The 16432-nt window shown below is 41.4% G+C and overlaps 1 protein-coding gene across 1 annotated transcript in view; it reads left to right on the top strand.

Annotated features, from left to right (window-relative positions):
* Positions 1-4615: 4615 nt before the first annotated feature.
* Positions 4616-16432, top strand: part of pkdcca (protein kinase domain containing, cytoplasmic a) — a 23235-nt gene continuing 11418 nt past the window's right edge. The window contains exons 1-2 of the mRNA XM_030772041.1: positions 4616-5401; positions 15048-15170. Coding sequence (XP_030627901.1) covers positions 4649-5401; positions 15048-15170 — 876 coding nt within the window. The 5' untranslated portion in view covers positions 4616-4648. The remainder of the gene's footprint in view (positions 5402-15047; positions 15171-16432) is intronic.

Raw genomic sequence — 16432 nt, 5'->3', positions numbered from 1 at the left:
TCTCTCTCTCTTCCTCTCATTGACAAACACACACACACACGCACACACACGCACACACCACTTAAACACATATGCAAATGTGTACCTTCCACCTGTGGAGTATAACCGAATACACGGTTCTAGGTTGTGTAAACCTAATCAAATCAGAGAACTGATTACTGTGTGTGAATGTGTTGGCAGGCAGTACTGGCCCTTCTCACTTTCTTTTTCTGTCCCTCACCCCCCCCCCCCCCCCCCCCCAGTTGTTTCCTAAAGTCACAAGGTTCATTGCCTTAAACTCTTAAACTCCTCAGTAGAAACAGAAAAAAACACCTCTGCGAGAGAGAGAGAGAGAGAGAGAGAGAGAGAGAGAGAGAGAGAGAGAGAGAGAGAGAGAACTAAGAACTAAGAGAAAAGGCAGAGGAAAAAACCTGGTGTCTTAAGTTTTACCCAGGTCTGTATGGAAATGGAGTCAGTTTAAACAGTTACAGACCATAAAACATTTGGCTCCAAACCTTTTTTCCTGTGGGGAAACTTGAGTGCAGCACTGTTCTTGAAACAGAACTGTGAATGAAGATGTACAGCGAGGGTAACGTAGCCAGACTCACTTTGCTTCTGGACAATCACAAGACACAGCTCAGAAATGGCTGGTCAGTGGATTCCTCTTGGCAGACAGCAGTGGTATCCTGTTCCAGACAATAGTCGATTCTACACTTATTCATACACCACAGGCACAAATGCTCACAGAGTGTACTATATGTTTTTGGGTTCCATGTAATTTTAATAATAGCTACTGATGCAAGAGTACACTGTTATAATGTTATCCTAATAGCAGAGTGGGTTTCTCATGTTTTACAATATAGCTGTGTGTTATACCATGGTGTCTTGACTTTGCAAACACTCTGGCCTGACTCTTGGAAGACATATAAAAATGTAGGAATTGAATTATTTAGTTTATTTTTCTAAGGGAAAGTCAAGAGCATTACTTTTGCTGATCTCGTGTCATTTTTTTTTTCAACATGACAGCTATGCCAAATAAAACCTAACTTCAGCACAAATTAAACCTTTAAGGGTCAAGGTTTAAATCGTTGTGTTAAAAAAGTATACGGTGACTAAATAAAATCTCTCTGATGATTTTCACACAGAACTTGAGTCACACACACCTAATTTTTCTCACTTTCCTAATCATTTCTTACTTAATGCACCCGCCCTAGTTTAATGAATTCGTAGATCGCAGTCACCCGTGGCGTATAATTAACACCCACGGAAAATGTAAAAGGATTAACCCCTAAATAAGAGAATACGAGTTATGTCAATTACAAAAGGACCGCGAGGGCTAAAACATTTTTACCGCCTACTAATCCTCGGTCACTTCTCCGTCACTCCCTACACATGAATTCTCATGTAAACGCTCCCAGGTAACCCCAGGTCTTTGCGCACAGTGGTTTTAGGAACACAGTGTTTGCCCCATTGTCTCAACTAAATCCTCGAGAAAATGAAGCTCTTTAAATGGGATTAATGCATGCAGACTCCCTGGGGAGAACCCAGTCTATACCTACAGAGCTATACCCGCCTCCCCCCAAGCAGGGCAATGCAAATACTTAGTTCGCTTCTGTGTGAAGACGGGAATTATAGAGTAACAAACGCCTCAGTAATGAGGGAAATAGAGTTTCCTAAAACATCAACATCATTCTGGACCTGGAGTTAAAACGTTGCGTTCTCTTCTCAAGGTCACCGTGTCTCGTAGGCAGCGCTACCGGCTGCCAACCAAAGCCACTGCACTGACGCATCTCGAGCTGAATCCGAGTAACAAGATGTGGACAGTTTTATGGGAAAGCAATACGTGCGTTTATTTTTACCCAGCTACTAACCAAACGCTGCATTGCAAGGAGGACAGTACTTGAAGCACATCATATAAAAACTTAACAAAACAAAACAAAAATGTCTTTTTCTTTTCCATTGATTTCAAATCTGTGTCTCCGAGTAATTGTTAAATGTGAACATGGCTTGTGTTATTTAACCCTAAATAATCTAACTTCGAAGAGAATTAGAAAACTTGAAGGAAATTGTTTCAGTTTATCAATTTAGTGTTAGCTTCCATGTCTTAGAAATTTCAGAAATATCACCTGAATTTAATAATTCCTTATCATGTCAGATAATATTATCCCTTTTTCCGCACAGTTTATATATAACATATAAAACACTGAGATATTTTTTTTAATTAAGAGCGAAGTTTGTACTGTAAGCACGACGGTTAGCACAACTGCGTAAGTTTATTATTATTATTATTATTATTATTATTATTATTATTATTATTATTATTAGGACGTCCAGAAGATGGAGCTAAGCTTCTCTCATTTCAGTTTATTTCAGAATTTACTGAACCAATTATTCTATTTTAGTTTATTTATGGATATAATATAATATAATATAATATAATATAATATAATATAATATAATATTGAAGACAAGTCCTTCAGGTGATTAGAGATTTCGGATGGTGTACTGAAAAGAGAAAATCGTAAACTATAATTGGAATTTAGCATGTGAATTATGCAGATGCTTTGTGAAATTATATGCATGTACTAACTTCATCACGCCTGATTTTTTATTTTTTCGCCTCAAGTCATACTTGCGCGCATATGAAATGCACAAAAGAAATGCGTATAGATTAAGAGTTAGGATATGAGTTTCCCTTTCCCCTATATATGTTTTTTTATTAAAACGAATTCCTCGATCTTAAGGCTGATATGCTATATGGGGGGAAAAGTGGATTCAGTATGATGTCAGCATTTAAGATTCTGGCTAACATCCCTCGTCTTAATTAAAAAATGTGTGGTCGCATGCCCTCCTCTAAATCCTCTCCGCGACTTAGAGTACACCCTCCCCCGTTCCTCCTTGAAGCAGCACCCCACTGGCTTGTCGTTGTTTGTCCAGTTTCCAGGTTGATTATATTTGTTAATTAGTTGCTAACAGCATGATAATGCGTGCTTGATGGATAGACTTCACGTGCATTCAGCCGCGCTTTTTCCAGGCTGTAGCAGGATTCTGGACGCCCCGTGTCGGCTTGATGATTAGCTGGGCTAATGAGCCAAGAAAACCCGCTTGGTCTCGCCTCCTCTTTTAAAACTAAGCGAAAAAAGGCTAACTCATCTTCCTAAAATAATCCGACAATATCTGACCATACTGATTAAATAATTGTGACATTTAACATCATTCATGACCTTATCGTGAACTTTCTCGCTGGTTCTAAACAAAACGTGTTTTTTTTTCTGGTAACTGGCACCGGCACAACGTATTTACAGTTGACAAACACAGCCCGATTAATTTGGTTTATTGGGTTGCTGGGATGAAGTCTCAGCAGTGGAATGTCTTATCTCAGTTGAGTTAAACAAAGCTTTACTAGCGTTATTATTCCATTATTTCCTTCCCTTTCCCCCACGTGTCTGTTTTTAATTTAAAGTTTTACTTCTCCGACCCCAGAGACATAATTATACACATTTTTCTCTCCAAGAAGCAGAGGGGTTTGCAAACCCTCAACCCAAAACGGAATAGACTGCACTATCAATAGGAGCCGACGAACTAATGCAGTCCAAAAAACGTGGGGCAATATGAAATGCTTATTGAAAGCATTACGCCAGTAACATGTTTGTGGAATTGATTTTCTCATGGACTGTTATAGGCATTTAAATTAGAGAGTCAGTTAAAGGTTTAACCCGAAAAGTATTTTAATGGAATGGAATAATTCGATAGTGTGATTCACACGTGGGTTTCCCTACTTTGTTTTATGCTGAATCCGACTTTTCAAAAAGTCTGCTGTTGAGGCAGCTCGTTGTGAAAACCGCAATTTGTCATATGCGGATAGCCATAAGTAGTCTATACGTTGGAGATTTGTAATTCTTCCTGACTCAACGAAACCAGAGAGCAAAGCAAAGGGACTTTGACTAAAATCGTTTAGCCTATTACAACTGTATAGGGCCTGTCTTTATCAGCTGATGCATCAGAAAAGCCAGGCATAAGAGCCATACATTGACATTAATAGACACATGCGTTACTCATTACTGCCATCTCAGCAAGCCACCTTCTGAATACATGCCGTCTTCACCATTCCTTAGAGCCGCCTTTGCTGCGCCCGGGGGTTGGAATACCTCGTTGTGATAGGCTACATGACTCTTGCCTGACACAATGCACATAGGGTAATGTAGTTCGAACGTGGGATTCCCTCAAGTCGTTCTATTCGAGCATGAAATGAAACCAGAACTACAGCTTTCACAGCTGCAGGGCCAAGTCAACTGTCAGTCACGCTGACGTCAGGCTTGTTTGACTCACTCAAAGCACACAGAGCGGGGTGTGTGTAAGACCCCCGCTAGCAAGGCGCACACGCAGGGAAATATAGGGGTCTGCTGTCCGTGAAAGCAAGTGTCCCCATGATCAGCCTTATATGGGGTGGATCTTAAATCTGTGAGGCTGCATAAATCATAACTGCAAGATGAAGACGTGAACGCAGCGCATTCCACATCCCTTGCAGCATCGGAATAACTCTCTCGCTACCCAAAGCGCCTCACATTGCACAATACAGCGACAAGAGGCTAAACTGCGTACAGCTACCAGGCTGGTGTGCTGGAGAAGAAAACGAAGATATATTCTGCTATTGATAAGAACAACCAGAATGAAGCGGAGAAAAATTGTCGTCGCTGCAGGCTTTTGTCTGTCGTTTTTTCTGGGCACGTTAATGAATTTGCTGTTCATCCCTGGATTCGAACACCACCAGAACCACAGAGACAGAGTGCATCGCCACTATTACGAAAAACAGCAGCGCGTCGCAGACGGTGCCCAGCTTCACGTTGGCGACTTGGCACCCGCTGTCGCCGAGACGAAAAGTGAGCCCACCGCCGGCGACCGTCAGGAAGACCTACAGTTACAAATACGGGAAAGATTTGATGAAGTTCTTCGATATCGGCAGCGCCAGCCGCATTGGACGGGTACTGGAGACGCCGTTCGACCGCTGGAGAGAAGACGACTCATGGACCTTGAACCGCCGAACAAATGGGAATCAGATAAGGGAAATGAGAAACCCAACAGCCGTCACTCAGTTGCTCAAAACCAAATGTCCGTAGCAGCAGCAGCAACATCAACAAAATCACACCAGGATTTCGTCAGTAAACCAATGCTTGGCTGTAGTAGTATTGACAACGTGACCAATGTTCAGTACCTCGGCTCCGGCTACACAAAGGCGGTGTACAAAGCGGCTTTGAACACCAGCTTTTCGGTTGCCCTGAAATCAGTCGATTTTGGAGGTCACGACATGGAAAATTGTGTGAAGAAATATGGTTCACCCGGAGACTGCTACAGACTTGCGTCCTTCAAAATTATCAAAGAAATGACGTTGATGGAAAGGCTTCAACATCCAAACATACTGAAGGTAACTGTATATTGAAAATAGGTGATTAGTAGAAATAGACAGCTATCTGAAATAGATACTTGTTTTCTAGATCCGATATGTAATCTAGGTAATGTTTTTGCTACCCTTCAAAAATTTAAACGTTATTTCAAGCGATTTTTTCTATACAGCGTAAATTAAAATTGATTATAGGACAGAGGATTAGCCTAATTCAACTGAAAAAAGTCGTTTAGGGCATTGAGGAATTGTCATTGAAGACTGTTATTCATACTGTCTTACTTATGTGGTCTAATATGTTCCATTTGCATGATAATGCTCAGGTAAGTGACCAAATCATAAATCACTTTTTGCGCTAATGACCGAATAAGCATTCACGGCGTGAACGTTTACGCACGGCGTGTCAAAAGCAACACGTTGATTTAACACATCAAGTAGTGGTGTGTATTCCGGGAGGTAGCCTTGGACAAGATAGCTTTATTGAATGAGAAAGGTTATTCAGTTGAACCAAGATCTATCCTGTGTAATCTGAAAAAAGGTATATTCATCCTTTATATTACCGGACTGGGCTGCATTAGTTATCTAGCCATTACTTGCGCTCAATCAAGCCGGGAATTTCGGTGAGCGTTGTTTTGTGCGTTACTGTTACTGGCCAGATTTTAAGACGATCAGCGGTGGATTTCTTCATGCAGAGCACGAGTCTATTGCAGCCCCGGGCTTTGCCGTGCAGTGTCTGCTGTTTATTTTAGTTGGAGAGGTTCTGTATTTGCCCGATCCATGGGGAAGTCGTAATCAGCTCTTGTAAACAACAGGGAAGACGTCTCAGAAATCCTTTTAACAGCATTTTTGGTCTTATGTCTCATAAATATATTTCAGTCAATACATGACTACCGACGGTCGTTGAAAATAATTGACAATGTTGATGAACGGGTTTTGTGGGCCGTTTGAATTTACACTGTTAAATATAACCTATTAAGAATGAGTCCAACTTGAACGTTGTCTGTCCTACAGGTCTATATTCACAATACTGCAAGCCTTTCGTGTCAACGGCCGTTACAGAGGCAAAACGAGAAGCTAACATTTTTATATTTCATGCCTTTGTTCATGAAATAATTTCGATCTAAATTCAGACTTTCTGACGCTGACCTATAAAATGTTCATAAGAATGTATGCATTCAGAGACCGTTGGGTCGTGGGTAGTTGAATCTGCCAGACTGAATTAGTGTTCTATTTTCACAGCACGAGACGAGCGGGGCAGTGGCCCAATTAAAATGCTCAGACAAAATAACGACATTGGTTATCAGAGCGTTCCATGAAAGGAGCTCTCTTTGTCGCTGTCATTGATAATAGACACGCAGACGTTTGATGCACTCGAGGTCGACGGATTGTTGAATAGTGACGAATGTGACAATACGTACTTCACTCCGTACAATTTTTGCCCTTACAAGTCCGGTTTGAAAGATCTGTGTCCAGTGTAATAAGATGATATCATAAATATTAGGTAGGCCTAGTTAAAATCATATAAGAGGTTAAGTTGTAGCCTATCCGAAAATCTAAAACGTTTTGTGGTAGCCTTAGGTGTATAACAAGAAAAAAGACAAACAAATAAAAATGTTGCTGACTTTGCCTCTTAAACAAGTAGCAAGCTCTATTTCACATATTTCAGTAAGGCGATTTTGTGTTCTCCTAATCCACGATTCTGTGAAGTTTAAGGTAAACAAATGGATTTAGTTATTTTCAATTTTATGAAAAATAGGCCACATGCAATTTAATTGGAACGAGCTCAAGTTTCGAGACGTCGTTACTGTCTTCATCTAAATACGAAATGTATCGGCTTCATCGAGATGGGGAGGAAAATATTTACGTACACACACACACACACACACACACACACACATTTTTATAGCTATGTATATACACACAGACACACACACACATACATATATATGTGTGTGTGTGTGTGTGTGTGTGTGTGCGTGTGTGTGATTTGGTTTAAACCTTTAAAAATATAGTGTATTTAATTTGTGTCAGAGGAACAAGAAGTTTAGCCTGTAAATCCAAAATTAAAATGTCCACAGCTGATGATTCTTGGTTCTGATGACACAGGTAGTCTAACTTATTAATTGTGAGTGCTTCCGCGAGAAAGGATCAGGAGTAGTTCATTTTCATTTCAATCATTGTGATCTACTCTGCCACGAAGATGTTTGTATAAATTTACTTTCGTATCCGGCTTTGCCTTGAAGTTTTTTCAGACACTATCCAGCAATTATCTTCAAATTCTATCCTTGCTTGCTTGTAGTGGTGCAACGTTTTGTCCCATTCGAACCAGAACTAGCGGTTACCGACACTGAAAACGCGTGAACTGTGAAAGAAACACCCGTGTCACTTACCGTTTGTCTTCTCATGGTGTCCCCTACGCACTAAAACACTGAGGTAAAAACAAGTTAGTTTGGGTAATTTTAAGACACACCACAAAGTCAATACAACACGGCGTGTTTAGTGTTTTTCCTCTGAAAACAGCGTAGGCTGGCCTATGTTACAATATTAATATTCCATTATCAGTAGGAGATAATTCAAACCCTTGTAAAGTTACGACTGTTCAGACATAAGCATCCAAGTTCCGCTCCCTTAGGTCTTCGCGCGTGGAGCAATCTCTAATTCCCCCGGTTACTTATATACACCAGACGTGGCTATAGTCAAGTTTAGGCAAATCTTCAAATCTAAAACAACTACAAAATATTGCATCTATCTGGAAGTGATCTCATTTCAGTTTTCCTTTTTCTTAACACATCATTTTGCTTTGTTGTAAAGTCATTAATAAATCATTAATGTGATAATAGTAATCAGACCGAAAAAAAAAAAATCACAACGTTACATCCTGCCATTCTATTAGCGCGAGGGAAAAGGGCATTAGCCAACAGATTGAAGGAAATTTGAACAGACGATGTTAGGCATGTCCCACATGATGGTTCAGCTATTATTTGCATTCCTCTTTCCCTTCCAAAGAAAAACAATACATGCTAGCATACTTCTGCAGTGTTTACGGGTCACCCATTATGGTGCGTATAGTGTGTTTATAGGACACCCTAATTGGTGCAAACAGTATCTGCTTATGGAGCTGTATGGCCACGTTCCACCCCCTAATACACTTCCAGTCAGAGGCCTTGAGAATAGGCATGCAACTGTGGTTAATCTCTGCCACGCTGGTTAAAGTGAATCAATAATTCTATTCAGATACTGTTTGAACTAGATGAGAGGAAAAAAAGATCAATGATTCAACTCTTTGCTGCTGATATTCCCTTTATTTTAGAAACGAACAAAACAAAGCAAAATCGGCTTATACGCTCTCAAGAAAAAAACTCACCTCTTTCTCAACCTCTTACTTCACCGATCAGGCCTAAGTATTCTTTTTCATTTGCTTTGGCAAAGACGTCTCATTGGACAGAAACGTGTTGTGCTTATTCACCAGTGCAGAGGTCAGAGGTGTGAAGATGTGATACGTTGGCTTGATTTAAACCAGGGCTAGGGTTCAACGGGAGTGCACAGAGGTGCTTTCCCCTTTCAGACGCCCTCGTTTTGCCCCGAGGACGGGAGTACGGACAGCAGTGATATCTCTGGTACATTTCACTACTAATTGGTTTCCAGGATAAACGCGGCACGCAGATCCAAAAAGCAGCGCGCCCTCCTCTTTAGAATGAGGGGTACACCTGTTGTATAAATATCTGTGATTTACGCTGCCGGTCTTGAGTGAGAGAATAGGAGTTGATTTGGCAGGTGGGGCTTACGCATGTCCATATCCCGCAGGCAGTTCTCCCTGACTCCTCTGCCCTCTTTCCTGTTAGCACGAGTGTGAACAAGATGAATTTGTGCAGATCAGAGAGGGAGATAATGCCGGGGTTTGCCGGAATGTGCTTGGTTTGTGTGTGTGTGTGTGTGTGTGTGAGTGTGTAACCGTGTAAGGCATCTTTCAAAATGATCAAGCAAGGGTATGTTTGTAAGGAGACAGCTGAACATCATTCACTGTGCTTCGGGGTGTAATTATGTGTGTGTGCGTATGTGTGTGTGTGTGTGTGTGTGTGTGTGAGAAGAGGATAAGGGACACACGAGACAGGGGTCCTCTGGAGTGCTGCCACAGGGTCTGATGTGCGACTTGTCCCAGGATTACATTTGATTAGTTTAACACTTAATCAGCTGGTGCGCCCCCGCCCCCTCTGAATCCCCCCTCCCTCCCCAAGTCCCTGAGCAGCCCCCACTCATCTGTTGGGTAATCAGTAACCAGCCCTAGTTAATGTGAAAGCTAAGTGTCTGAAACCCTTCGGCCCCAGGCTCAATTTAAGATGGGAGAGAGATGAGGGTGTGTGTGTGTGTGTGTGTGTTGTCTTGTGAGTCGAAGTTGGAATTACATCTGGGTTAACAATCACTCCTCCCTTGGAATGGAGAGCAACATGGGTTCAGCTTATCCTGGGGAATTAGGCCTGTATTCATGGGGCTCCTATAAACCTACATACAAATAAAGAAGCCAATATCCAGTGTTAGAATGAATCCGAAATTCAGAGTGTGGCCCATGGTCTTTCTATATATATATATATATATATATATTGCTTTGTATAAATATAAATACACATATGTGCAAGGGCAGAATAACTCTGTGTAGTGTTGCGTTTATATTATGAACTCGCAATTTCTACACTTCACTGTTGTAAAGTGAAGGATCCGCCACTAAATGTGACCATGTTTTCATTTCATTCATTCAGTGTCCAAACTGCTTATCCCTAATTGGGGTTGCGGGGACCATGTTTTCAGTGAAAGCGAATTTACTTTCATTTTTTTTAATGACTCATAAAACTAAAACCATTTTAAAAAAAAAAAACAAAAATACACAAAGTCACCATTTCTTGCTAATCCCAAGTGACATTCGGGGACAAAGCGTGTTTATAGGCCTCTACGAAAATTACATACGTTAAATACTTTAGAAAAAATAACTGATCGCTGCTTTGTCTTAATGACTTGAAAACTTTTAATGATGTCTCTTTACGATATCTGTGGTTTTGATGTGAATCAGAACACGAGAGTATGGGTGTCGTCCTGACAAGGCACTGAGCGCATATGTGGACTGTGGGAGTGGAGGAGTTGACTGGATGGTTGGCACTCATTCCTCTGGACCAACACAGAAACGCCTCATGTTTCCTTTTAATTTCTCTCCTCCTCCGTCGGACACCGTTTGAGACGCAGTTTATTTTCCTAACGGCAGTGACGGTGTAGGAACAAGTCGATGAGAGCTCTGACTTATCTCTTTCCATCTCGCAGCTCTCTCAAATTGCTCTACCATTTTCAGCGTTCCAATTTACAGCCTCAAGATTTAGAGAACCCTGGAACACCAAACTGTGTAAACATCATAAGGTGAAAAGATTTCATTTAAACGCTGTCATCAACTCAGTGCGTACTGGCTTGAGTTTACAGTTGAAACTGTTGGTTGGATTTTGCAACTTGGACGTTCGGTTCTTTTCAACAGAATGAAGTCATGCAAAGTATACAAGGGGAAAAAAAATATATATATACTGAGAAAGTTAAGAACTTTGAGTAACTTCTGAAACCTTGTGCACGTTTCTGCAATAATTTTTAATGATTTTTTTTTTTCGTTTCTCTATTAAAAAGCGTAGTAAGTCTCAAGTCCATTTAATGTTCGCCAATCAATTTGAATAGAGTAGGAAAATGACTTAAGATTTTTCCAGTGACTCTGTCCAAAAATTTGATTAAAGCAAGACACAAAGTTATATTTCTCCTCCTCTGGCTGATACACAGACATGCGCGCGCACACACACAAACACGCACACGCATACACACACACACACACACACACACACTCGCCATACATTCACACATTCAAATCAGGTATCTGCTTTAAGCTCACCACCCACACAGAGTGGTGTGATAAGTATCAAATATGTATTATAGAGAAGGCTCTTGTTCCTCTGGACAGTCGCTCCTTGACTGACCCCAGGCCCCCTGTGCCCGCTCCCCTTTCATCTTTACACAAACACGACCGTCGCCATGGCCGTTTTTGATGCGTTGCCAGGGAACCCTCATTAAGCGAGTGTGGCGGAGGCAGGGGGCAGACTGCCCTGTAATTCAGCCCCTGCCCTTATTTACACATTAATAAGTCTTTACACAGAAATACTCTTGTACAGCTCCGTCGTGTTGGCATATCAGCACGTCTGCCATTCGGTGGCTGCTTGGACGACGTGAGAATCCTAAACAGCGTCATTTCTTTATTTTTATCTGGTTCCAAATGCTTCAGCCTGCTGCCGCTGCTCTGATGCTGTGGTCACGATCAGTTTGACTGCTCTTGGCGTACAACAGTGTTAAACCTCTCCTCACCTTACCTCAGTTCTCTCTCTCTCTCTCCCTCTCTCTGTCTCTCTCTCTCCCTTCACACACGCACACACATACGCACAAACACACTTTCACACACACACACACACACACACACACGCTCTCTTATACACACATGTTGGGACTAGACTTAGAGATTTAGTGTATTGGCCCTTCCTCTTGATCATTCTTTAACCAGACTTTCCCTAAAGTCTGAGACTGTTGGCTTACTCACTCTTTCCCTCTCTCTCTCTCTCTCTCTCTTTTCATGAATAGGGCCAAGAGATCTTCTTTTTGGGGCTGGTTTTACTCTGAAAAAGACTATATTTTCACACTTACCTCACCCAACAGATTCTCACACTTCTCTATCCAGGGCTTATGTTGTAAAAGCAAACATGTGCATAGACATAATGCTATTTAAAGTATATGTGGTGAGAATGGTAGGAGTGGTGGGGACAGCGCTCGCATGATAAGAGACTTTATGCATAACAGATATGTTGACTCGATAAAATAATCTAGAATTTTCCTCAGAATGAGATTTACTTGCATGCTAAATCAAGACATTTTCCACTTGCCAGTTTTATTAGTCATGGTATTAGTTTTGTCGAAAATGAAAACCTTTTTTTGTCTGAAAAATACTAAATCAGTCCGCCTATGAAATTGACATAAAAATGCTTTGGAAGAAATATCAGATAGCCTATTGTTTTCAAAAGTTCTTTGAAAAGTACAGCTTGATGTCTCTAAAACAGATTTATTTGTATATTTGTTTTACTGCTTTAAAACTCTAATCTGGAAAAAAAATACAGTGCGTCACTTAGTGAACAGACTGGACAGACGAGTTCACCTTTGAACCTTTGTCAGACAGCATGGCTCCGTTTGGGCCAGCAGACAAACACTGCTGCTCCGTGTTTAGGGCTGTTATCTCCCTTAGAGAACAGTGCAGTCAACGAGTCTGCAACACAAGCAAAACACACAGTCCCACCACACACATATACACACACACACACATCACATGCAAGAATGCTTCTGCAGCTTGATATCAAACAAACATGTTCTATATGAGCACATGAACTCTCACACAAACACGCACACACAGACATACACACACACACACATATACTCACAACAAAATTTAGATGGAGAATGATGATAGCACTCATTAGACTATGTTTAATCTCAGATAGAGCCTTATATATTCATCTCAGATAGAGCCTTTGGTCTGGGAAAGCTCCTGGGGGTTTTTCAGCTTGATTTCAAATCAGTACATTTTAACACAGATCTGACATCAGATTGGACCAGCTCTTATCAATATCTTAGCCACAAAGTGTCCTGAAAGATTGACCTCATTCCAAATCCAGCATAAGGAGTAACCTACACTCATGTCAGTTTGTGAGTTACCCTTCCTGTCCTCATCTAGAAGCTCTTTAACCCCTATCCCAGGAAGAATTTTTATGCACTGAAGTGTCTAAACTGGTTCTAGGTCGGCACCTATAGATCATTTCCTTTGGCAATTTCTCTATGTGGTCTCTTAAGATTCCTGTTCAATTTTCAGTTGTTCTTGTCATAAGATAAAACGATGAATGTGAATCTAAAGTTCCTCCAGTCAAACCCAAATCACATAACATTTGCTAGTGAAGGGGTGAGTGACAGCATCGCTAACGACTCTGTGTGTGTTTTCACCAGTGTAAGTGTATGGATGTGTTTCTCACATTACACCCAGAGTAGGAGCAGGGGTGGGTCGGTTTCGGCACTATGCCAGTCTCCGTCCACTGCTTCCTCCACAGACAGAGCTGGCAACGTCGAAGGGGCACCCATAACTTTCCGCCGTGCTAAAACGGTCTCGGACGCACCCAAAATGTGGCTACGCTTTGCTTCTAGCGTGTTTGGGCCTAACTATATAACGTTAACTTACATCGCTCCAATGGCTGTTCATTTTTAGCAACGCCATTGTATCAGATGAGAAGGTGTCAGGGATTGTTAGCAAGTGTGATTGAGGCGTCTAAATTAGACCGAGGATGGTGCTCAAAATAGCAACTCATTCTTTCTCTGTCCTGCTACCGTAGTGTTCTTGGCCAAAGCACGTCGTTTAGAAAAGTACTGCAAAATTTATTCACTGTGATAATGCAGTTTGACATCGGTTAATTCTGTGAAACAGACAGTCCGACTGTCATTAAAATGAAAATGGTGACTGTGATGAAAAGCGCTGGGGAAATAAGAGGTGTTTGAGAAAAAGGTCGAGATAACAATGCTTTTACGTGTGGATCATGTTCTGATGTAGACTAAATTTTGTGGAAACCAATCTAAAAATTTACACTAAGCAACTATTGTTTTGTTGTTACGCAGTTGTTTCCAGAAATGTCATCCTCCGCGAACTCACAGTTTAGTAGTGTACCTTTCCAAGTTTCACCATTTTTATCATTACAGTTTAAGTCAGAAAGAGCGAAAGGGAGTGGCGTAACTTTTAAAGGTCCCTTCAAATTGTTTTTAATTAAACGACTAGATGAACTTCTCCACCAAAAGGTACTCGTGAAAATATTTTTGAAAAGCAAGTAATTTTGAGTAATTACGAGCTCACTGGGGCTGATCTGTTAATATATATGGCTGGCATTTTGTCTCAGATTGCTGAAACCTTTCGGTGGTGGAGCTCTGACGAGTCGCACACTGCATTTGGTTGTTTTTCTTTCAGGTGAAATTTCATGCTGCTTAATTTTAACTAGCTTCTTTGGCTCAAATTAGCTTAAGAAAATGTTTCTGTAAGCAAACCGCCAAACGTAGCAAAGCACAGAATTTGCCACGGCAATATTTAAATAGAGAAAAAAAGAAGAAAAAGTAAAAAACAGAAATGCTAAAACGGACGGTATCTGAACTATCAACACCCTCCACCCTATCTAAATAAAAACATTAAAAAGTTACAAGTGTTATTTTTTTAAACCATGAAACTATATTAAGGTAATGGAATATTATCAAGTGTCCTCATATATGCACAGTATATTTTTGTCACCATCAGTTATTAAATATCTATTCCACTCTCATTCCTTATTCATATTCATTTCCATATGGCAGTTACAGTGCTTTAGAGCTTTTAATAGGTTACCACTTCACCTTTCTCTGACAGGCAGACGCTGTGCATCCAACACTCCCTCTCCCAACCTCCCTGGCCGCTTATACATGAGCATCTCACATCTGAGTCAAAACAGTGAAATTCAACATGATGCTGCTATCTGCCCAGGCAGAACAAGACACTGATTGATTGTCTTATATCCCCTCTTCTCTCTCTCTCTCTCTCTCTCTCTCTCAGCTGTATGGCTACTGCTACCAGGACAGTAATGACATAAAAGACACAGTGACGGCCATTACGGAGCTGGGCAGCCCTCTGGAGATGATTCAGTTGCTGCAGACGCCCTGGGAGGAGAGGTTCAGGGTGAGTCACCAACCCCTCTGTCTGCTGCCTGCCATATCACGCATTCCATCAAGGCTCAGCTCCTAAAGGTGCACTCTGATGGGTTTTAATGATAAAACCCAGAGAGAGAAAGAGCCTAATTAAAGTCCCAAAAGCCAAAATAACAGACCTGTACATTATATTTATTACGCAGTAATACTTGAGAATGTGCTTAAGTCCTTAAACAAGCACCAATCACCGAGCGCATTGGGATCAAATCGTAAAAGCAGGGTTTATTGTCTGGCGATGGACCATAACTGTACTATGTGATTATTGGTGATTATTTCATTTCATTCTGAAAGATGTCAAGTTTAACTTTGAAAGAACCACTGTCGGCCTATTTTCGATTGTCTTTTGATAAGGTTTTGTTTGCAGAACTAGCTCTTGGTCATTTGCTCTCGCGCAATTGCGTTTGTAAACTGGCTTCATTAGCAACCTTGCATTTTTCCAGTAGATTTGTTTTATGCGCAGCACAACAATTACTGGAGTTTATCAGACTCTGGAGTGAGTTAAGGCCACATACCACTAAGACTGAACTCTTGTAGTGGGGAGAGAGAGAGAGAGAGACTTCCTCTGGTGGCGGTCGTGGCTTCCCTGACTGAGTCCAATTAAAATGCTACACTGTTTAAAGGGTGAAGCTGTTCCGTTGGGTGTGTGTGTGTGTGTGTATGTGTGTGTACGTTGTTAAAACGGCTGGCAGCTTATGGGATTTCCAGAACGTCGCCCCCTCCGAGTTTCCTGTCTCTCCCTCCCCTGACAGACAGCGCAGGGTCTCACTGCTCCGGCCTTTGCCGATCCCTATCGCCACGGCAACGCGCTCTAATTATTTTCTATTGCTTCCTTTGGTCAGGGAATGTCCTGCTGACAGAGGGTGAAATGGCTCCAGTGCATGAAATTAGCAACAAAGTGCTCTTCCTCTGAGATGTGACTGGTCATGACACAGTGACTTCAATGCAGGAATGCTTCGAAGAACTAAACTAGTTTACTGAAAAAAGAGCTAAGACATCGTTTAGAAAATATTTAGAGAGTTTGAAGACAGAGTTATTAGACTTTATAATCTGATCTGAGGTCGGGACAAATGACTGTTACACTCCAGCGTGTGGACACACACACATACACACACACACACACACATACACACACACACTCCCCCACACGCCCGCACCACATGTATACACACAAAGCAGCCTGTTGTAAGCTTTTCAGAACTCTAATATGTTACATGCCAAAGTCATCCACATGTC

This window comes from Chanos chanos, chromosome 4 (assembly GCF_902362185.1).
Source record: "Chanos chanos chromosome 4, fChaCha1.1, whole genome shotgun sequence".
In the NCBI taxonomy this organism is placed as follows: Eukaryota; Metazoa; Chordata; class Actinopteri; order Gonorynchiformes; family Chanidae; genus Chanos; species Chanos chanos.
The sequence above is the reverse complement of the archived record's forward strand: the minus strand, read 5'-3'. Positions and strand labels throughout refer to the sequence as shown.